The 25,630-nt window shown below is 33.0% G+C and overlaps 1 protein-coding gene across 5 annotated transcripts in view; it reads right to left on the bottom strand.

Moving 5' to 3' along the window:
- RhoGAP93B (MyTH4 and RhoGAP_KIAA1688 domain-containing protein RhoGAP93B) overlaps positions 1–19,238 on the bottom strand; it is a 95,502-nt gene extending 76,264 nt beyond the window's left edge. For 4 of the 5 annotated variants that reach the window (XM_023389343.2, XM_023389342.2, XM_023389340.2 and 1 more), the window contains exon 1: positions 19,124–19,238. In XM_023389343.2, coding sequence (XP_023245111.2) covers positions 19,124–19,137 — 14 coding nt within the window. In that variant the 5' untranslated portion in view covers positions 19,138–19,238. Of the gene's footprint in view, positions 1–1,289; positions 1,376–19,123 lie in introns of those variants that run through there. The other variant, XM_089594059.1, reaches the window with a different exon arrangement.
- Between the last annotated feature and the right edge of the window lie 6,392 nt (positions 19,239–25,630).

Genomic DNA, 25,630 nt, shown 5'->3' on the forward strand with positions numbered 1-25,630 from the left:
ATTAATAATTCTGATAAAAATAGAATGTTTTCAGTTTTAATACAAACGTAATACAATCCATGATTCGTAAGCATACAATTACAAAACTGCGTACAATTTCAACCTATCGTTAAAAATAACATAGATTATGTAGAATTTTCTTAGAACACATACTACGAAATGTGACAATCGGGATAGCAAGTTAAATTTGAGAATACGTATACTGACATGCTATTCTGCTGTTATCTACGCCATAATTCAGAGTTACTGAAAGCAATCATATTGACAATTGCTCTTATCGTTTTAATCACAAAAATGTTAATTCTACCAATCAGAGCGAAATTAAGCTTATCAATGCGTACGTCTACCAAACTTTATCAGTAAAATTTACCAGCTAAAGTTTATAGGGCAAATTTTATACCACTCTTGTACAGTCCAAGTGCACATCAAGTGCCCAAAATGATCGCTACCAATCTACCTACTGTTTTGGTAGCATGTTTCGTGATGATTATTAACAGAGGTATGTTTTTAAATCTTTTTTTTTTATCATTCAAAATTACTAGAAATAAGCTCATGTCACATAGTGGAATGTAAGAACAGAAGGGTAATGGTTTCGCATGAAACAGTTGCAAATTTCTTACTTCAAAATACAGTTCTCGATAGTCCTTTCAAAATATACTGGTAAACTACGAGTAATATTGGATTTTTTGGTGCTACGGCATCAGCATACTTTTATACTAATACTGCGGTTAATAACTCCGCAATTCTTGAACTAGTTTTGACCAATTATTTGAACTGTTCATTTAAAAAAATTTAATTTATATATTTTACTGCGATACTGAAAAACTACTAATGTTCCACCTCTTACAAAAATGAGAGAATTCAGCCATTATCCTCATAAAATTACGTTACCCGACTAATAACTAACTATTTTCAGTATTTTATTTCATATTGATTGGCAATCCAAAACTTGAGAAAAATTGAATGGTTCATGACATTTTTACACAATATAAGAATAAATGACCGAATTAAGAAACCAACTACGGAGGATAGTAACTGACATTTTTTTTTGTTCAGTTTCTACTTTAGAATGGGAAAAAATCGTTGGCGGTCGTTTAGTAAGAAAATATGAAGACAAGTACCAAGTATCTCTACAAGACATGAATAGTCACTTTTGTGGCGGCACCCTCATCGCTCCTGATGTAGTTTTGACTGCGGCGCATTGCTTTTACCCCCAAAATAGAATGATTTACATAGACTCACCCTACTTTGCAGTCGCAGGGACGACGAACGCGATCGATAAAACTCACCAAAAACGGGTAAAAAAAGTTTATCTTCACAAAAACTTCAGGGTGGACGAATACACTGGCAGAATGTCTAATGACATCGCTCTCTTAAGGGTAAATAAGAACATGATGTGTACTACATAAACCATATACGTATATTACTTTTCAAAGTACCGTCAGTGACTCTGTTGATTTACTTAAAGCTTGACGAAGGATTTACTGTTGGTAAACATTTACCTATCGGTTTGGCATCGTTACCGAGTAAACGTGACGACTTTGTGGGCAAAGTCGCAAAAGTATCAGGTTTTGGTGCTGACCACTTCAAGTATAGAAGCAGGAAAAAAATCGGTCTTTCATCAGGAAGATTGAGACAAGAATACGTACGTATCATCGAGCCACGACAATGTAGTGCACAAAACTATCCAAGTATATTGTGCGGAAGAATAGAAAAGTTTTGGCAGCACAAAGGAGTTTGCCGGGTATTTTTTTATTTATTTATTTATTTATTCATTTGTGATTGTTCATCTCAGATGCAAGGATCGTGAGTATTATGAGTATACAAACAAACCGCACGCGGTACCCACATACACATATATCTTGTAACAGCTGCTTTTTGATCGAGGAACTCACCTTAGGTTTTTTTACAAAAATGTTATTTAGTTGGGTTTGGGCAATACTAATATAGGTATAATATGATAATGTTGATTTTGCTTTGAAACATTATATATTCCGTTTAGATTTGGCAATATAAGACGAAAAATTTTAATTTTGAATTTCATAGTAACGCAGTTTGTCGTGGACAACTCTGTTTTCAAATATTTGAAAAATTATACCTGTATTTGACTCATATTTAATTATTTTTTAATTCAATATATTAGAATACAATCAATAGATGAAGTATTTGAAATAAAAAAATTTTAATACAATTGTATTTGTGATGAATTATTTAAAATGCATAGGTATTTCATTCAATAAATTAAAATACTTTCATCAAATTCATTTGTATTTCAAATACATTATTTGTAATCCATTTACCAAATAATTGTATATCAAGTTTTTTGCATTTAAAATATTTTATTTGAAATGTTGTATTTGAAATAAAGTATTTAGATTTTTTAAATTTTGTTTAATGTATTTTAAATATTTCAATTAAAATCCCATCAGTATTTGTTAGAATAATTTTAAATACTGTAATTAAAATTTCAAGTAGTTATTACTTTATTTTGAAAAAAGTTTTGTTTAATAAATAATAGTTATTTTTTCCAAATAACATAGTATCTTTTTTTTCAAACAACAAATACGACTTTGCACAAGTCTGAATATTTTTTATTAAATTTTGAAATATTAGAAAAAGAAAAAGATAACTTTTTGTAAGTATCAAATTTTCATGTTGTGTTCATTTACAGGGTGACAGCGGTGGTCCACTCGTGTTCAAGAACAAAGTTATTGGAATCGTGAGTACAGGATCAATATCGTGCGATGAATCATATTTGCCAAGTAGTTACACCAAAGTTTCAGAATTTTTGGACATCATTCATAGTGTCTTGGACGAAAACCCATCGAGTTACCTAACAGTTTATGTCAACAATTATGTTACACTTCGTATGCCACTACAAAACATAAACATAACTACTAGTTTACCGAAATTAATATCAGTGCTCAAAGCTTTGCAACATATAGAGCCAGAGTATCAAGCTGTTCACAAAAAACACAATGAATTGGGAATAGAAGTGGAGCAATCTTACGAAAAACTTGTTGAAATGGAAAAAATTCTTGATCCGTACAATATTACTCAAATGAAGGATTATAATGCTACAGTCACCAAGCATGACTCAAGTGTAACGAAGTATAAAAATAATTTAAAAGTTTTAGATGATTTGGAAAACCGAAGAGATGATGAAATATATAATTACCAGGTATTGATTCAAACTGAAAAATATTATGTAACATAATATGATGTAACACATATAGGAAAGATTTTGTGTACTAAAAAAATTAGTACATGTCATAAGAAATAAAGTGATTGATTGAATCTTACTGGTATTAATAAAATATGGATTCATACATTTTAATAAGGGTATTAGGTATTTGAGATGGCATTTGATAACATTAGCAAACGTATTATTAACGTACGTACAGCAAATAAAAAAAAAAAATTTAAGTTCACTCAATGGTCCTCTACTATCCTGCCTGGATCAGTTTTATCGAAAATTTAATATTTTTATTGTGAATAATTATTTTAATATAAATTTAATTTTCACTTATGATCATGTGTATGTAATTTAATTTCATTATACATGATTACTCCAAATGTATTCTTTAAAAAGAGTTATTCATTTTGTTTTCTCAAATTTATTTTCTCACTATATTTAATAGCAGTCAATTATTTGCCTTACAAATAGATGTTACATTTTTTTTTTTTTTTTCGTAAGAATTACCAGAATTGAACTTGTATACATTCACACTTTTTGTTCACGCTTCTAAGCAATAGAAAAGAAGATAATCGATAAGCAAAGTCAGCAGCGAAGGCGATCGCTGATTTTAATGGTTGCTCAACCATACACAACTGTACGCAGCCAAGCAATGTATGTTTTTATGTATATTTATGTATCGCGTCAGTACAGCTATTTAAGCATATAAAAAATCCAACGTTTCGCCGTTTCACGAGTTACTACCATACATGACTATATAAATTGAGAAATATCATGTCTGAAGCCTTAGGGAAATGATAAACGCAAAGAAAAAAAAAATAATAATTAGGATAAAAAATTGTAAAATTAATTAATGCACGTGCTTATGCGCTGAAAAAAAGCAACTTGTTCCGGTATTAAAATAAAAATTTTAACTGATACAACTCTGGGGTATTGTTTAAGCAAATATAAAAAAAAAAATTTTAATTAACAACGTTCTAAGCGCAATCGGTGTGTACAAGCATTAAGCAATTTAATGTAGGCTACTCGTCGAAGAAACGAATGAATTAACTTCGCCTCGTGAGCAAAAACTCGAGACGCATCCCAACAAAATAATCGTAATACTTAAGCTTACGATCACTGTACTACCAACCAAATAAAACGTTCGGTCATCACACACACGCACTGAAATCAAGCGTCAAATATAAGTTTGTACAACATAATTTTTTTTTTTTTTTTTTTTTTTTAAAGCGTCATACAAGCCAACTATTCATTCTTCTCTTTGCTCGAGCTCTGAATCCAATGTAATAATAACCACTGTATACAAAAAATATATGTCTGAATGTGTGCTTGTGAGAATATGTTAAAGGTATACAAACGCATATGGTGGATACAACTACCGTGAACGCGCCCATTCTTATTTCGTCAATTGGAAAGAATCGGTAGCAGTGTACATTTATGTACACATGCCTAGGCTCGATTGTATACTTTTGTGTGATATGCGGGCTACTGAAAGCATACCAAAGAGCAATTGAAATTGAATAATAAATTCTATCACTGGGTGAAATAGAATAATTTGAATAATTTTTATTGTTAGTAATTAATTGGAGATTACCTGCAATTAATCAATAATTTTAATTAAGTAATGTAAAAATATTACTGAGCTATTAATTACCTATGAATTATTGTTAAACAACATGAATTTCAATTAAATTTTTTTATTTTTAATTTTCTAATTGAGCAAAAAATATTTAGAATAATTTGAAATTTACTGTATAAAAAAGACATTGATCGTCCATAAATTGTAATAACAGTACTTAGTCATGAATGTTTTTCAGCACGTAAAAAAATACAAGAAAACAAATAACATACGCGAAGCTACTATGCGGAAGGTATGGACGTTTGCTTCTCCAACAAAGTTGCTTTTTATATGTATTATACGTTCAAAATTTTTTAAAATAATACTAGGACATAATTGGTGATGAAAAAAAAAAAAAAATTGTAATAAAATTAATTAAAAAAATATTTTTTTAATATTAAAACAACATGTAATAATGTTAAAATAAAGTATAGAATTGTTGTTATACTAAAAAATATTTTTTTTAATGTTTCAATCATTTTATAATTTTTTTTTTTTTTTTTACCAGAAAAACAGAAAAAATGTTTTTAATAAAAAAATCATTTCAAAAACCTTTGTCAGGTATAAAACTACACTTTTATTATTATATGCTATAAAAATAGTAAAATAAACATCTCATGCACGATATACCCAAAGTTAGACCATATAATCCTAATACAGTAATAATTATTTGTTAACTTAGTGTTGTGTTAATAAATGAAATTTTAAAACAAAAAATAAAAATATTATTTTTTATACAGCAGAATGGCTTTAAAAATATAATTAAAATCTTTCTGCTAACACATATCGAAAAAACTTTTTTTTTAAATAGAAAAATCGTATTAACAACTTTAAAAAAATATTAAAATTGTATTTTTTAGGGCTGCCGTAAAGAAAAAAAAAAATAATTTCAAAACCTGAATCATCGAAATCGGTCCACGTATTTCTGAGATATGACTAACACACATACATACACAGACATTTTTAAAAATGGTATATTGTTGTCTTAACACTTTAAAAAACATTTGTGACATAGTTTTTGAAAAAGTTTATTTTTCACCGGTACTAAGGAGAAAAAAAAAAAATCGAAAAAAAGGTCATTTTTTCTTCAAATAACTTTCGCGTCGCTAATGGATACACCACGTCAATGAAACGTTCCATGTTCTCTGCAAAGAAGTTCATCCACCATGAAAAAAACCACACCCCGAAAAAACTCCCGATAAAAATGTTTTATGTACGCACCATCCGGCATCTGAAAAAAAAAACCCTACTTCTCCACGGCGATCATTCGTTCTCCGGTCGCTCGGTGCTGCTAAATTATTTTGCGAGAGGAAAAAGAGGATTTCGCACTTAAATTTTCAGCGCACGCGTGAGAAGTCACAAGTCGGCTTTAAAACTCGAGAAATAGAGAGAAAGAGGAAGCAAAGCGGAATTACAGTTTGGCGCGAGAAAAGAGAGACGGAGTCGGTATGTATATACGTCAGCCTTTGCTTTGCCGGGCAAAAGAGAGACACGTCGGCGTCTGACGTTGAGAGAAAAGAGGCACGGAAGATAAGTCGAGGGAGACGACGAGGAAGAAAGAAAAAAAGAGGGGGCCGGGGAGAAAGAAAGCGCGCGAACAAGTACAAGAGGAAAATTGTATCGCGCCGAGACGAGGAGAATTTATATATATATATATAAAGATGCACCATACGGACACACAAGCCGAGTGCGAGTATATAAATATATACTTGCAGAACAGCGAATGACACACAAGGGAGAGATATGGAAACTTACTCACGACTATAATGCCGTTCTTTCTTTTCACTTGGCAAAAGGTTTGTGTGTAGCGTACGGTTTGTTGCATGACAAAAAAAAAAAGCACGTGTGCCCCAGTACGGAAGAAAAATGAAGAATGAACGGAGCGGGTGTGTATGAGTACGAGTCGGCTCGATTTCGTTAGTGCGTCGCGGATGGATCTTCTGTACTGCGTTATCTGGAGTGTGAGAAGGTGTATTACCACAAACTTAAGTAAAGAAAAAAAAAAAAAAAAAAATTAAGCAACGAGTGGGTGGTTGCGAAAAAAATGTGGTGAATGCACGTCTGATACCTGTACGTGGAATACACTTGCGATACACGTCGCTGATTTGGCACTGACTCCTCTTCGCGTGCGCTTACGAAATTTCATTTCTGTCATCCGGGGGCAGGCAGGATATGGTGATGACACGAGATTTTTTACCTCTGATAAATTGCTACTCCTTGAAGAACGGGCTCTCGTAAATTTTATTAGTTAACGTGGTTTTTTTTTTTTTTTTTTTAGCAATTAAATTTAATTATTCCAACGTAAGATTAACGACGTTTATTTTGGGGGGAACTCAGGTGATGAAATGATGAATTGTCTGTATGTTCATTGAAGCACGCTCTGAGGAGTGCAAATCATTCGAGCCAAGCAGTAAGTGCATTTGCGAAAGAAGGCAATGTGCTAAATGTAACACCAGGGAAAAAATTTTTATATTTCATGTGGTTTTTTAAAAATAAATTTTTTGTAATTTTCCAAAGTGACATAAGCTCTCTTTGAGAGTGATTATTGTCATTACAATTATTACTTTCTTTTATTTTTAATATTTTTATTTTTATTATTATTATTATTGTTATTGTTATTATTATTGTTATTATTATTTTTATTATTATTATTATTATCCTTATTGTTATTATTATTATTATTATTGTTATTGTTAATATACTATTTTTATAAAAATGACCAACAAATATCAAAAAGGTTAATATTATAAACTTGAATCATTTTGTCACCACTCGATATAATCTTTGTATTTATTATAAATTTATGATGTAATTGGTCGAACCTGATCATATGGATTACTTGGTATTGATAAAATCGAAAGTATAATTTTGAAATAGCATGTTATAGATGTCTAGGGCAATAAAGAAAACAGTGTTTTAAATTGCATGTAACATACAGTTTGAGTGATTTTGAAAGTGCATAAAAATAAGACAGACAGTGTGCAATAATTTTCAAAAACTGACAAAAAAAAAAAAAGTAAATAAAAGAATACAAAAAGAATTTTAGTTTAGACAAAAAGAAAAAATTACGTATTGAGAACTTAATTTTTCCAGAATTAATTAGTTATAAAAACTTGTAGAAGGTCAACTATCCTAGTTTATTTTGAATGAATAAATATCATGAATTGATGTTACAAAAAATCACAATTTATAAATTACTATTTGAAGCATTTATAAAAAAAAAAACTGAGTCCTTACTACTGACTAATCTATTGCAAAACCGTAGTAAAGTGGCAATGATACCTAATCCTCAATTTTGCCTACCACGACTCGAAGTAAAATCTCAAACTGTGGTGTGGAAAAATTTGTCTTTTCACAAAAAAAGCTGGCGAGCTATTTTTAAACTAGTAGTATTATCCTTATTAATTTTGAGTACGTACACATAGATTTTTCAACGTCAGTAAAGTAATTCTTACAAAATATGCTAGTTTAAAATCATATCAAAAAAGATAATTAAAGTTTTAGAACACTTTGACTTCTTTATGATCAATTATTTTTAATTAATCCTATTTTATTCATAGCCATTCAAAATTATCTATTTTCATAATACTTGATATTTCGATACTATATATGTTCTAAACATTTTTTCAGAAAGCTATTCTACAAAATAAACAAAGAAGATAAGTAAAAAAAGTACTACAATGAATTTAAATTTGTCACGTTCTTCCAAAATAAACAAATTTTACACAAATACGTTTGTTAACAATATCAACTGGAAGTAAAATTTGGATAAAAATTTTGTCCCCATAGTTTGTTTCTTGTCTTAATTAACTTGATCTCATATTATAGTTTTCAGGGAATATTTTTACAACATATCACAAGGGGAGTAATGAAAAACATACACATTTATCGAAAAATACACATTCAGTATTTCGTTGTCCGTAACAGCTGAGAGCTACACCATCCAAATAGTACATATAGTTACTCGGCAACTGTGGATGTGGTCTATCTATTCTTCTCGACAGTTGTTTTGGCCAACGCTGCATTTCGCTTAACAACTTTGTAGTGCGGTGGCACTGTCGAGTGTGTGTGTGTCTATGTATAAACACCATTATTATCTCGCGCCACCGTATACAGTTAGTTCGTATACCGTACCGAGTCCTCGCTTTAAGTGGCCACGTAAACCGCGCGCGTCATGACAATTTAAGAAAAATGCTACATCATTATTTGTAGATGTGATTTTCAAAGAAAAAGATGTGGGACGGATACAGAAAAGTTCAGAGGTTTACTGTTACAAGTAGCTCAAATATATTTTGAAAAAACAACAGTAAGCGTGACAATCACAAATCCTCTTGTTCCTAAATTTCAAAAATTATCGTAACGCTATTTTAAAAATTAAAAAAAAAAATGCATTTAAATTATGTTTAGTTTATTAATAAGTGATCGTAGAGTCGGGCCCAAAAGTGTCCAACTAGTTTTGACTTTATATAACTTTGAAAAAATAATTTAAAAATTCTAAACATTCACTTAAAAAAAATCTCAATTAGGGCGCTAAAATATCGTCGTTTTTGTGAAATGATCCATGTATATGAATGCGAGAATAAGGGAAGAACAAGACAGAGGGGGAGAGAGGCAACGCTTACGTAGTATTTCGCAGTATTGTTCAATGCACATAAAAAAAAAAAAAAAAAATTCCAATTGAAACATCTCAACATTTCTACGTATAAATATACCAACGGCGAAAGAGACGACTTCTCGCATCATCGTTTTCGAAATTTGTACGAAACAAAAGCCATAAATCCTCTCTCTCTCCCTCATATACCAAAATCTTGGCAGGATCTATGAAAGTAATCTCCCAAAGGGAACCGAAAGCAAAGATGAGCTCCATCGCTCTTCGTCGCATCCCACGAGCTAATTACAAACCATGACGATAAATACACATCATTTTGCACAGCTTTTACAAGAAATCGACAATATACCTTATGATTGCGAATTTTCCGTTTCTACAAAACCCATACATTATTTGTATTGTATACACGGGGTAAAGAAAAGGTACGATTGTGTACGACGCTGCAGGGGTGCAGTAAAAAAAAAAAGTACGTAATATAAGCTGAACTGGTGGGCGGGGGCGGCTGTTGCCTAACATAGAAAAGAGTAGGATGTATATATGAGTAATTCCACACAAAAAAAATCAAGTTTTTGTCCTTCATTTAAATAAAAATAATTTGTTTCAAGGCACACCTTCAAGATAGGGCTTATTTATTATACGAGGAAAAAATTTTGCACAAGGGTTTCAGCTGGATTAATACCCTTTTCGGCAATTCACAAGCTATTATTGTATCTATTCATATCACCTAAACAGATATGATTTTTTATTTACGTAAATCACGGAAAAAAAGGCATCACCTCTCTACTGAAACCCGTGTTTATGATTTTTCCTTGTAACATTGCTAGCTAAACGAACCCTATCTCAGGGGGTGTACCTACCTAAAAAAAAAAAAAAAAAAAAAATTTCATTTAAAAATCGGAGACATATTTTTTGTGGATTTCCTCGTATGATGTGTGTATACGTGTTTCATGTGCTGCGGCAGGAGCACAAGTTATAAGTATACAACGATAGTTTCGAGCGCCATAAGGATGCGGTCCTGTACACCCCACTCAAAGGAGAGGAGCTGTGGCAGTGGTCGTGCATTATCACCGGCTGTACCTCGTCGAGTGGAAAAAGGAGGCATTTTTCCACACACGTGCGTCCGACGATCCCCACACACACACACACACACACACACGCACACACGAAAAAAGGGAAGCTGACTATCTTTTGATCTGCGTATATACGTGTATATTGTACGCGATTGTGTACGACTGTAAGGGGAAGGAAAAGGTATATCGCTTATACGCAAGAGAGAGGGAGGGACGGTGGCGGCTCGTTAAAAAATTCAGAGCACCCCCCGAGGATAAGTGCGCAGACACGCGCACACTATGATCCGACCCGCTCTGCAGGCGATATCGCGCTCTGTGTCTGTATATATGTGTGTGTATTATACGTGTAGGGATCAAGCATCTTCGTCTTGCCCCTCTGATGGAATCTCTTTTTCGGTATACATAGGTAGGTACGAGTAAGAAGGTGGGGAGTAATTTTTTTAGGGGGTGCCTTTGATTGCGCTCGGATCCATGTCGCTTCCTGATATATATATATATATATAAATTTTTTTTTTTTTTTTTACTACCCTTAATTTACGATTTTTTTTTTTTTTTTTTTTCATATCGTGTCGTAAATATAATACATCGAGCCCATAAGCGGATCAAAAGAGCGCTATCTGGAGTTTAAGGTTTAATATAGACGGATCCATTCACGGTTTTTCAAGTCATGTGGGACATTCCCTTCTTGTACATTGGCTCTTCTACGAGAGTTAACATTGCGATGACTCAGGGTATAGTACAAAACCTGTGCATAAGTGTATTTAGAAATCAGAATGCAATGTAATTTTTTTTTTTAAGGTAGTTCATTTAGTTGAGAAAACCCTACCATGTAAAGAGTAGTAGAATGAGCAGAGAGAGAAATTTGAATTAATATGTTAACATGTCCTCTTAAGAAAATAATTATGGTTTTATAAGTAATGCATTTTGCAACTAACTCCCGATTTCTTATTGGATGATAAAATATGGATATTTGGGGGTTGCAGGGTTGCGTTGATTTTCTGGAATTTGTGACACAGGTTTGAAAATTCAGAGTTAAAATGTATAGGAGTCGCTCCTTTGTAACTTTTGGGGGTTACAAAGTTGTGTAGGGGGTTATTGGGTCAGGTTATTTCGAGATCGTGAAGTTTTTAATTTTTAGGTATTCATTAGATTTTCATTAACTTTCTCACTGATTGCATTTGCATATTTTAACCGTATAGACTCAATAGTTTTTTGTTACGTAATCAATTAAAATGCCTCAGAATATATTTTTTGTTACATTTATGTTAAAATTTCTCAGAAAAAGATCATGTTGCGTTATGCTAGACATTATTTATACATTTTTTTTACTCCGACGCTCTAATGAACCCATACACCGTTCACAACCATCCCTGGGATGTTTCCGGTTGCGACGTTTTTTTCACCTGCTCCTTATAACTAAACGATTGTACTTAAAGACACAATTTTAATATTTACACGTAGGCAAGTGTAAAGTTTATTCCAAGAGTAACTTTTTTCCCCTATTCATGCGTTAGACCTGATGAACTAAATCAGGTTTCAGATTCAGTTTTAGCAACCCAAATAATGGTCTGGTCAATCACGACTTTTAATTTAAATTTGAGATACGGTTTTAATAAAGTTATCAAGAATAATTTAAACGCGTCACTCTGTGGCTTCACAAAATCAATTCTGAAATCTTTTCCATTACTCTCTTCAAGACCCAAAATTTTGGTACACATTTTTGTATTATCAATAAATAACACTATAAACAAACGTTGTTATATTTTCACAGTAATAAAAGTGCAGACGTAACCCAAATCCGAAGGAAAGGATCCATTAGTTGGAAGACAATTAAATGGCCTTAAGTATACGGGGGATGAAAAAAAATATTGTAATTGTTGTCATTATTCTAATCGCGTGGATATAAAAATACAAAACAAATTCCTCTGATCACGTTTCATTGTTCATTTCCCTACATTTTACTCTAGATGCAGTATGTATAATATAGGCACATTAGAGGCGCGCTGTTTTCGATCCGCGGGCCGCACGAACCTCGCGCTGACAAAGTGCAATTAACATCCCACCGTACGGACGCTCGTTGTAATTATTGTGTCGCGGGAATGGACGAGAGTGGGGAGACACGGAGAGTGGAACGATGTCAGGCTGGATGGTGGCGAGCATTGGCTTTGGAAAGAGATGTGGCTACGTCCTTTTTTTTTTTTTTTTTTTTTTTTTTCGCCACACTGACTTATTCCGTGCTTTGACGCGGCATGAAAAAAGAAACGCGCACTGATGGGCTCTCTTTTGTGCTCTTTTCCCCGTTTAATGGCCCTTTCGAGAGGTCGTCGCGCGCTATCCGCTGCTTTTTTAAAAATAACAAGTAAAACTACGAGCTCCCACTCGACTCTTTCTTTCTTCATTTCCGATAATGTGACGCGCTGTGCAGGTCGAGGGTAAAGGTTGAGGGAGTTATAGCTCGTGGAACTGGTTAGCAATTTAAAATGGCTCGCGGTGTAATGTGATGCAAAGCAGCGCAGCTGTGTGTATGATATAACACTTTTGGCCTGGCCGCGCATATACTAATATGTCCGTTTTTCCATTTCAATTCGTACAACATATTCTATTGTGTATGGAAAAAATGTAGTCTACTTTTTTAACTACAGTATGTGTCTATTTAAAGTATTTGTGGCCTTTATAGGTCCATTACTGAACGATGATGTACACATTTTTGTAATGTCTCTCATTCATATCTTAGTTTCACTCTCTATTTTTTTTTTATTTTTGAAGTACAGGGCACGATGACGATGACTCATGATTTGAAACTGTATACGTATTCTAGTGGACACAAATTTTTAAAAATATAAAAATAAAGAGAGCGACTCTTTGTACGCAAAGATCACGGCGCGACTGAAGAAACATTTCTTCAAAGTAAAAGAGAGACCGAGAGTGGAATAAAAAGTACTTCTGCGAGGGCATGGTGACGGAGTGAGCCCAACGGAAGCTGCAACTCGCATTGGCGAAACAAGCGCGCCCAGAAGCTCTGGCTTTAAGGATTCCAATAACAAAATTACTCGTCGTCAGCGTTGTCGCGCGCGGGTATTTCTGTGTGGGTATGTACATTTTGTACGTGCATATAGTGAAACATTTTTCACTGGGAATGCTTTGCTATACCGAAGTATGAATCGTGTATTTTGGAAGTGCGTGATTAAGATTTTTATTTTAAAACAACTTCGTTTTAGGACAACTGGCTGTTGTTGAGTATTTTTTTATTTTTCAATTTATTTGAAATTGCACAAAATTAAATATTAATTAAATTCTATAGAAAATCTATTAGGTTAGCTTTGTAAAGATCATTTATTAGATATAGTGTCCTAAAAAGTACTTTCTTAATATTTGTAAGATTTTTCATAAAATAATACGTTAGTTTTCACTTATAATAGTTGCTCAATTTTGTAATAAATCACGCAACTAATTTTTAAAAAGTTACCTGATCTTAAAAAAACTAATCATACGGGACAAATAACTTATTAATTTTATTTAAATTAATAACATATTTAAGTAATCTTTAGTAAATTACATATTTTCATTTTATTCATAGTCACTCAAACTTTTCAAAAGAAATATTGAAAAAATGATGATAATAATAATAGTAAAAATGATAGTAATAGTAATAATAGTAATAATAATAATAATAACAATAATAATAATAATGATAGTAGTAGTAACAATAGTAATAATAATAATAGTAATAATAATAATAATTATAATAATAATAATAAAATCATTAAAATGAAGAATCTGCTTTACCTGAAAGTTTTTCCAATATTTAGTAAAATAAAAAACAAACGTCTCATGAAAAAAAAAAAAAAAAAAAAAAAAACCAATATTTTCAACGAGTTGTACGTAACGGATTTAAAACGTATATTATCATCGTCGTCTCTATAACCTCACGCTTAAGATTGAAAAAAAAAAAATTCTTAAAAACGGAGAAAAGAAAAAAAAAGAAAGTAAGTACACCCATGTGCATCAGCAGCGAAAGAAGATTCCACGCTCGAATAACGACAAAGCATCGTCGGTTGAAATTTTCCCTCCCACCCGGCAAACGGAAAACCTTGTCATCCTCTCAGAAGCTGCAGCGACAAAAAAAAAAAAAAAAAAAAAAAAAAAAAAAAAAAAAAAAAAAAAAAAGAAAAAAAAAAGTAGACGGGTCGATGTCGACCTTTGAAAAGAAAAAAAAAAATTTACAGTGGGCGGGCAAAAAGAAGGGGAGAAGCAAAGACAAGCACACGTATACACTCACGCGCGCGCACACACACTCACATGTTATATTATATACATTTGCATGAAATAGAGAGAGCTCGGTCACCACACACAATAATACCTATATCGGCCTATATACATGACTGTCGCTATATACGAGCGTGCACGTCGTCTACCAATTTACCTCGGCGGAACCTTGAACGGGAGCTTCAAAAATTCATCGGCCCGCAAGGACCCCTTCTGTACTCTCCCTCCACTCTTGTGATATATTTATGTATATATACACATATATATAAACGAGTATTATTGTTACGAGCAATTTTTATCCCCCCGACCTGTTATTGCATGTTATACAGATATATTAATACGCGTATTAGGTATAACTGTATTGTGTTTCTTGTCCTGGTATTGGCAAAAACCCGTCCGTAACAGCTTCGTGGGGACCATATTACTACCTTGCGAATCTCGAAATGTATTATGCACATGTATTTTATAAAAGCGGCCACATCAGCAAATCTTCACTGTGTTAGTATCAGTGGCTGTGCATAAAACATATGGTTCTGAAAGAGGAGGGGAAGAGATTTAGTAACAGGCTACGACCAAAAAAAACAGAAAGCTTGTAAAAATTAGTGAGCCAAAAATTGCAGACATTAATTATTGTATTAAATTATTGTTTATCCATGCAAATTAAATGTGCTGTAAAAGGTAAAAATAATTAAGGGGGCAGACTATGTCCAGTGCACACAAGGATTGTGCACATTTTTGTTATGCACAGTTTGTTGAACACAAAATATTGTTCACATACAAACGAAATATGTCCACATAAATTTTCGTACACAATATTTCCTGCACAATATTTTTGCCTAATTAGATTGTTTTTTTTTTTTCACAGTCAAACGTGATCAAAGTATCATGCATGCCATTATTTTTGGTTTTAACATTGGGTACAAACGATTTTAGGCACATTTTTTTGTGCACAACCAATGGTTATTTGTACACATGGCGAAAAGAGGGGGTGCACAGTTTACTCGAACCACTTTAAAAGAAATTTTATATGCCTGTGGTATTAATTTTTATTAAAACAAAAAAATTAGTCAAAGAGTGACCGTAAAACGAGGTTCGTGATAGTTGTGTGATATTGATATGCTAGAGTCAATCATCGAGCAGATCGAAAAAGAATATGCGGATATGCATCACCTTCATGTAACAGGGTCTATAATTAAAGATCTGTTTTCTGGGGTGCATCGTTTACAGGAATGGTTAAATCCCAAATTTATTTTTAAATTTCGATGGAAAATTAATTTTAAAATTATTGAAAAGACCAAGTTGTTCTAGAGGGGAATCCAAGGATAAAATTATAATCAGCTATGTGGAACAAGGTAGGAATTAAAAATTAGCTAAAATAGAGCCACGTGATTTATGCGCACATACTGACATTGAAAAACAGAAAGTTTAGAGATTCCATACTTGTAAAATGTTTGTATTTATATCGCATGCACTTTATTAATGGTTTGGTTATGTAAACTCAGCAGTGAATAATAATCTTTCGAAGTGCAATTAATTAAGACGTTAATAACTATTAATTATTTTTTCGTGTTAAGAAGTATTTTTATGATTTTTTCATAAATTATTAGTATCATTACTTACACTAAAATTTTCATCCTTTTTACAAATTTTGTGATTACTTTCGCGTGAAATTTGAATTACACCATTCAATGAGACAAACAATTTACAATTTTTTCATATTTGTCGCTTTAAGTTTTTTTTATAACGGGAAGTTCGTGAAAGTAGTTCATTACTGTATTTGTGTTCTATATGTATACGATTTGTTTGTATAGGCTGTGTGGACAGAGCTATTTGACAGGTAAATTTAACTATGTACACACAGGACAGGATAAACTAAGTTGAATTGTATATAGGATGAGTTTTGCAAAAAATCACTAACAGTATGGTTAAAAAAAAAAAAAAAAAATCTTTTTTCTCAGTAAGTTTTTTTTTCTGATAGATCGAAAATACTGAAAATAAAACACATCTTAAAACTTCAAAATGTGTACTTTTTAAGTTGAAAAAAATTTTCCAAATTAATTATTCATATAGAGAACAAGTTTCATTTTATTTGTGATCTACTTAGTCGTGTAATAACATAAATTAGCTCTAAATGTGTACAAAAATTAGCATGAAACCTGAATGATGGCTCAATTTTTTTTCTTCAGTCTCCAGGTTTTAATGCCGAGTAATGCTTTGAATAAGCGTCTAAATCCATAGATTATATGTTCATAATAACATCTCTTTGACACGTTTATCAATTCATAATATAGAGATTTTCAACAGTCGTTAATGAAATTTTTGGTATACTCTCAAAAAAATCTATTTTATTTTTAGTCATGATTTTTTTTCTTTTTATTCGATCCAACGTTCGAGTATGTAAAATACACTTTCAACGTGGAACATCAGTTGTAAATTTTTTCACTGAAAACTTTACCACGAAAAAACTGTTCTACTTTTACCAGAAATAAAAAAACAGAAGTAAATAAAAAAGGTTTTAAAAACAAGTTTTGCAATCTATAGGTATGAATAAATTCCAGATTACTACAAACAACGTTCTGTCTTGCAAAAAAAAATAAGTAAAAAACCTTAGATAAATTGTACCCTTTGATGTAAAACTTTTGAATTCAGTAATTAGGAAAAAGTAAAAAAAAAAAATTTTTAGAGCACCAAACAGCACAGATGTTAAATATTATAGACATTATTAGCCCAACCCCTACTCACGTAGACAAAAATTAATTCTATTCAAATTATACGAAATTTCAACGTAACAATTGTCCAATACAAATACCCCAACGCCGTGCACGAATACCCGTCCAACATAATTTTTTCCCTTCTCCTCTCATTACGCATTCAATGACTCTTCTTTCTCCGACTGTACGTAATATTTACACTAGAAAAAAAAAAGTACTGTCTACATCCATACATGGATACGAGCATGAATATAGGCAGCTGGGAGAAACTGTCACGCACAGCTCCTCGTGAAATACAAGTATAGTCTTCCCTTGTGCAACTTCAACAGCCACAATCAACACGAGCAAAGTGAAATTTCATTTCGCAATTAAAACAAAAAGCCCGAAGCATCGAGCGCGCGCGAGTACAGGATAGGTGGGGGGGGGTGTGGAGCTCCTGTGACCCAGTCTCTTTGAAAATATTTCTAAAAACAAAATCCACGATGGCAGGGTGGGCGAAGGAGCTGAAAAACAAACGAGAAAAAAAGAGTATATAATGGGAAAACCGGGGCCCGAAGCCTCGTCGGGAAACTAGACTGACATCGTGAAAAAAAGGGGGGGTTATTGGAAGACAGAGCTGCACCGGAGACACGAAATGACTTTGAGCCCGTGCACCGCGTGATGTGCATACGTGTATAATATATATATATACACGCCGGAAAGGAAAGAGACTCGTTTTCTCGCCTCGATGAACCGGAGAAGGTAACGCACATTGAAAAAAAAGTATCGAAAAAAAAAAGGAGGGAGGGGGTCTCCGTAACGAAGGCCTTCACTTAATATGTACTCGAGGTGCCCATGGGCGATGATATTAGTGGGTATATATAACATGCACGCTGTTGTGAAAGAGGAGGAAAAAAAAAAGATTTCGTGAGAACTTACACTTTAAAAAGTACCGATGCCCACGGATATGCTACGAGATAAAATATGTACAGTTGCATTGTTTTTTTCAACGGCAAATAAAAGATAATCATGTACAAGTACACTGTGAAAAAAAAAAAACAAAAAAAAAAAAAAAAGCTATACGCCTAAAAAAATCGTTTTCACCCGATCCATTCGCAAAACTGCAACGTGCGCGGGGGTGGGCGGGAGGTTGGGGGTCAATACACATCGATGCGTATATACACATCACCAAACAGCCGTTCTCTCGCTACGAGCATTGCGCAGTGTCGAGGCCGTGGGTATGTGTCACCCGCTCTTCCGTATACTTACAATCTTGCTCTTTTCCCTATACACTAGCCAGGAGGGGGAGGGGGGGTGCTTTTTACACGTACATGCATGCAGTGTAAGCTACCCGGTTGCCAGATTTCGGAGCAGTACATTATATATATATATACGTATGCGAAGCTTTTTAATAGATCTGCAACGCGCCCACGCGCGTTTAGCGCGTACATATACACACAACGTGTACAGGGATGATGCATGCAGTATATAAATCGCACGCAGTTTCTCTCTTTTTCTCTGGCGCGCGTGAATTCCTACGTCGAAGGAAGGGTCGGCGTGTGCAAGTTTTTTAAATAGTATAGAAGGACACGACGTGGGGGGGGGGACGAAGGAGGAAATAATATCAAAGGGGCAGATTAAAGTAACAAGGAAATTTTCCTGAAATACACATACCTCTCGGATGCCATGTTGTTACGTTACAATCGGACGGGGTGTGCAGCGGGTCCGGGTGCGCGCTGACGCTCCTTCCTCTCGAAGAAGCTCCTTCTTCTCCCGTGGACGAGGGTCCCTCACCTCCACCCCCACCCCCCACCCCCAGCTCCGAAATAGAAACTCAGCCTCTCACATCGGTACCTATACACCGTACACACTTTCGGCTGATATATTATGTATGTGCACACACTCTCTCCCGAGCACCGTGCAATTTACACGCTTGTATTTATACACACACGTATCTTACTGCAACACCCCGTGTGCAATGAATTTTACGGAATTTTACGCGCAATCTGCTGTATCGTGTACGTACATCGAAACGAGCAAGCACACACACTTTTGGTTGCTGCGCTACTCCGAAACTTTTCTTGTTTATTCTAACAATGCTCAAACGATAAGACACATGTAGTGTAACACTTGCACAGGCGCGCACACAAACACGGAAAAAAAGCACTGCTGCACACGAGTAAAATAAAAGAGAGAGAGAGAGAGAGAGAGAGGAAGAAATCAAAGAGAGACACACGCTTTCTTATCAGGCGGTGGCGGGTTGGCGAGAGGGTAGGAGGGGTCGGAGCCCAGCGGCACCGAGGCTCGACTTCTTCGTCGGCGGTGGCTCTTCCTCAGCGGCGCCCTTAAACACTGCCATTATTTTCCGCGCACCAAGGGCACATATATATACTCGTACACCACTAGCACACATGTACACACACACCACTTGTAGTTGTAGGGGGGGGGAAGAAGCAAACTCACGAGCACTTCACAAGCTTGATGGTGTATAATTTTTTTTTTTTTTTTTTCCTTTTTTTTGTTTATTTGTTTGTTATACCTTTGTACCCTTTTCGCGTACGCTATCACGTGAGTACATTAGTTGCCATCGGGTGTGGGTGTCCCTCTGGTCTGTCGTTTCTATTCTGTGTACAGTACCGTACACACCATTTCGTAGATGTACTTTTACACACGAAGGGTATACGTAGAGAGAGAAAGGGGGAGCAATGATGTGTATGTATTTATAAATACTAACAGCACAAGTGCCCGATTGAAATAGTCATGTGGGTATATACTATATGTGTATGGTGCAGGTCTCACAGGGAACCAAACTTGTTACGTGGTATAACTATATGTGTACACATACACCATTAGTGGATCACGATATTGGCAATATCAAAACAACAATATCATTTAACGGAGCACTGCTACTTTGGCAACTTGGACTCGTGCCTTGCGCTGCAGCGAGGCCACTACTACTGAATTAACGACGATCACTGCTACTTCTAGCGCCAGCGGTCACCCATCGCCATTTTCCCGAAGCTAGGACTACACGCTGTATGTGTCCAAGTCTCTAAAAAAAGCAACAAGGTTTTGGAGTGACCGAAATTACTACAAATATTGTGCTCACCCATGGTAGGAAATTTTTAAATAAAAGACGAGTAATTTTTTGTCTGAGGCAAAAAACAATTAGGGGGTGAAAACTACCCTTAAATTATTGCAATGTGTCTTTTTCTCATTTCAATATATTTTCATGAAATAAAGTGAAAGTAGTGTTTCTTGTATGATACTTAAGGCCTTGGAAGACGATAAGAATTTTTCATCCCTTATTTTAGGGGTTACTTTGGATTTCTTATCATTTTTATCTAGAAAAAATCTTGGAGATTCAAAATTTTTGAAATACGTGTACACGCAGGCTATACGGCAAAATTAACTTGGTATTGTTTAATGTCAACCATAAAACAACCCCTTACGAGAGTGAACTACCCTTTTGAAATATAAATTATTCAAGAGGTTCAATGATTTGTTCAAAATGCATAGACAAAGCAGCGAAACTTTCAACAATGACTATTCGGAGTGTCAGGAAAGTGTGTCTATTGTTTCAATAATTTTAACGGCAAATTTCTTATTTTATCATTCATTAAATTTCTACTCTTAATGCGTAAGATTTAAGGGCAGCAATGAACTCGTTTTTCACTAATAATAAAATTTACAGTTAAACGTATATTGAAAGAATTCACACGGTTTTCCAACACTGTGAATAGTTATTTTGAGGAAATCGTGAAACCTCTATAAATCGTTCTATAAACAGAAAGTTTTGCAGAAAATTTTGATACAGTGGTTTTAAGGGTTTCTGTTAACGTATCTACGGTCAGATCATAGAAATATTAAAAAATGGAGAATTCTCCACTATTTTTAAGAGCACGAGGAAATAAAGTTGTATACGTGACAAAAATCAGCATCGTAAATGTTGTTTCATAATCAACTGTTGAGCTCCTCTCTATGATTAAAAAGAAAAATTTGCTAAATTCTGTTAACAAAATAATGTTAACTTTATTAAATAATAGAGAAAAACTTTGCAATGACACAAATCAAATAATGCAAAAAAGTTTACAATTGATCGTACTGAAACCTAATGTAACTATCAAGGTCCACTGGAGCAGTGACACATTTGAATTTCAGCCCTTAACAGTTATCAAAATGCAGCTTAACATTTTTTTTTAATTCGTGCAAAAATTACAGAACTTGATTCAATATTTTTTATTTTTCCGTTTTTTTTATTGAGTACGGGGTATTTTTTTACCACAAAGTATTTGTAGGATGAAAAATTCAATTTTATGTTCGAAAACACATTTTTGACATTTTTTGTAGGTCTTGACAACCTTTTTGAGCCGTTAGCATCAATAACTATCACAAAAGGTCATTGCGTTAAAGACACCCACGAATTTTAATCTTATTTAGTCACACAATATTTTTTCAAACACGTTATTCATTAACTTTAAATTATATTCGAAATTTCAACGAGACAAATTAATATTAAAAATATACCAGACCTCATATGAATTTTATTTTGTTGAAACCCGTGAGTTTGCGGTAAGATATTCACAAAAATATTTAAGGGTGAAAATTCAAGGGTAGTATTTATCCCCTCATTCAGTGTATTCGAGCCCCAAAAAAATACTTTACGCAGACTCTGACATATACCCTACGCAGACTATACATGTATGCATTGTACAGTCGACCGTGATGCAGTCGACGAACTTTCACTCGCTTAGCGGGAAATTTGAAACTCACCAATGCAAAAAATCATGTTAATCGAACTACCCAATAGAAATAAATTTTTCCAATTTTCCGGCGGGTGAGTTAAAACTACATCTTCAACTGCATGTACGTATGTATGTTTGTGTGTGCATTTTTGTATTTTTATACATGCTTCATCTGTATCATGTGGATACCTGAGCAATGGACAAAAGAAAACCCCCACCTTGAGATTACTGAGTTTGTTTCAAAAATGTCTTATGTTACTAAAATGACATATCTAAATAATTTATTGATGAATTAATAATGTCAAAAATAATCTTACAATTTCATGAGATACAGGCACGCTGGTGAAATATCATGGTTCTTGTTAACAATAATTAGCCATGACAGTATATAAAAACTTAAGACGTTCATATCTAAAGAACCGAGATGCGTACCAAACAGTGAGTCACGCTAATCGAATAAAAAGTTACTACTTATATAAACTAATGTTTAAAGATAGCGTAGGAGCCAGGTGAGTTCTCGTGGAATTTTCAATTAAAATGGTCCTACTCATGTATTTTTTCCTGCTGAACATAATTTCCGATGATGGATTGCCGTAAATTTTGCACATCAAAAGTAATTAATATATTTTATAAGCTTATAAAAATTATGCAATTTTGGTTAAAAAAAATACACTCATATTTTTTGGCACATTTTAAGCAAAAAAAGATCTCTTAAAGTTTTCCTTAAATACTATAATTTTTAGTGAAAAATTTGGAAACTTAAAATAAATCAGAATATTGCAATTTTTTAATCATTAATATCTCAATTGTTCAAACACTGTTTATAATTATGTAGGGCTTATATTTTTGGTTCATCATTGCAATTTAAGAGTCCACCAAATTTAGAATAATAATACGATGTACACCTTTAGTTTGAATAAGCCCATGTTTTTTTCAAGTATTTTCATTAATTTTACGAAATTGTTAATTACGAAATTGTTAAATTGTCATTAACGTAATTCAATAAATCTCATTTACATGAAATCGATGGTTTTTCAAATATGTCAAACTAAATTTTATCTTAAAATTTGTGTTTGGGACTTCAAAATTGCTAGAAAAAAATACTATTACAGGTACGTCATAACCGTAAGATGCTTTAACTCGGGTTTTCTGAAAATTCCAATAAAGTTGGCCCAAAACTTTCCAGCTCGTTTGGAGTTGTCATGAAATGAAATGAAAAAAAAAAAAAAAAAAAATTCCAAACCATATAAAAACGTTCATTGTACGCATCAAAATAACACATTTATTATGAAATGACCCAAATGTATCGATGTATAATACAAAGCAACGTTGGGCTTGAAAGTCTGAGAAGAGCACGCTTTCAGAAGCTGTAATTAACATATATTATGTATTTCCGTTAAATTATTGATCACAATTACTCAAAGCCTATACTGTTTTTTTTCTACTTATCGAGAGACTTTGCATACATAAGATAGATGAAAGCGGATAATGGCTCGGAAAGCAGGTTACCTACGATGCACTGATGCAGTCGCCATTTCCTATGCAGGTTTAATGATAAAGCCATTCGTCTTTCCTCTGATGTCTACTTTCTCATCACTTTTTTTTATTTTATACATAATTTATGATTAATGTAAAAGTATAAAATATTGTCCAAAAATCGATTTAAAAAAAATGATTTTACTCTATATTTAAATTACCGATCTAGTGTTATTTACTGTGACAAATGTTATAAATATCGTATTTAATGGAATAAATAATGCTAGTTGCTGCAAGTTACTACGGATACTGCAGCTTTTAGCTCCAATAAAAAGTTGCAAATTCAATTCATACCAATTAACCCTCATTTCTCATATTTTAAGGATAAAAGTTAACATAGTTTCTGACCAGCAGTAATATTTTAAAAAACATCATATTAACAAAAGACTAGTTGATATATTTGGATCTGAAAAACGTAGAATCATATGTATCTACTGAAATTTTATTTTTGCCTTATCTCTGCTGGTTCAAAATGAAGGATGTTTCATTATTTAGTTGTAAGCATATTTTTTTATCTCCACCGTATCATGACACTTTTTTTCTAGTGACTTAAGTCTGTTGGCCAAAATGATATCCCACGTCACATCGTTACCTTGACATTTTTGCTATACCTCCAAAAGGCGAAGGTAAAAATATAAAAATACCAGGGATGAGGGCACTCAGGAAGCTCCTTCACGTCAGACTCGACGTACTACGTACGTTTGTAGGCTCTCGAGTAATTAAAAAGCGTTAAACCTATCCTCAAGGTATAACGCAAATTTGTATAAATTTTTTCCCCAAAAATTCATTTAATTCAAATAAAAAAAACTAGACTCCAGTCTTTATCAGCAATAAGCATAGGTTTAGAAAAAAAATTATATATTTATCGTAATTTATTATTATTAAACTATACTAGTAAATCGGTATATTAAACAAGATGTAAGGTAAAACAAAAATTTTTAATTTCGTCAAATCTTGCAATTTAAATTGAAAGAGATAAATATATGTGGCACAATTTACATGTGACATATCAATTGAATAATGAACAGATATCAAGTAATTAAGGGAATTGGTGAATTCTAGTCATTCATAATTTAAATAATCCTACAGTAAGTAAATCAATATTTTTTTAAGTAACTATTTATTGTTCATTAACATCCATTTACAGTAAACCATAATAGAAGACTTAAAAATTATTTTAATTGAAAGAAAAACCATAAAATTTCGACAACATCCTCCATTGAAAAAAAATTTTCACAATCACACAAATAATAACATTAAAAATTTTAATTAAAAAACGACACAAGCAATCGATCGGTGACTTTTCAATGCCGTCTTTACTTTGCTAAAAACTTCTATTAAGATATTGATTTTTTACTCTTTATTGTTTATAACTCTTTCATTCTTCTACTTAAAGTGTGTATCTTGTTAGAGTTACCACGTAAAAGGAAAACAATTTTAACATTTTAGTTTTTCCTGTACATCAAAAATTTCTTTCATCCTCGATTCAAAAAAACTTTCTGTTCTTCACTTTTAATCGCCCACTCGTACTCACTTTCATAGCATTTCAAACTTTATTTTAGTTTTATTAGCTGTTTAATTGTATCAGGGTTTTGAAAAATTAAAAAATCGCACCCATTATGTTACAAATTAGCAGAAAAGATTAAACACCACAAAAAATAGTTAATAAAACTAAAATAAAGTTTCATAAGTACCATGAAATGAACGTAAGTACGAATAATTTTTTTACCTTTTCTGCTAATTTATAACATAATGAGTGCAATTTTTTTATTTTTGAAGCCACTGATATAATTACAGTCAAATTAGTAATTATTGATTAACATGATATTAAGTATCAGTTTGTGATCTAAAACACTCTTAATAAAGTCCAAAAACTCCGAAACTTTGGTGTATTCTGCTG

This window comes from Copidosoma floridanum, unplaced genomic scaffold, assembly GCF_036245765.1.
Source record: "Copidosoma floridanum isolate Cflo_tuat_1 unplaced genomic scaffold, Cflo_Japanese_pri ptg000020l, whole genome shotgun sequence".
Lineage (NCBI taxonomy): Eukaryota > Metazoa > Arthropoda > Insecta > Hymenoptera > Encyrtidae > Copidosoma > Copidosoma floridanum.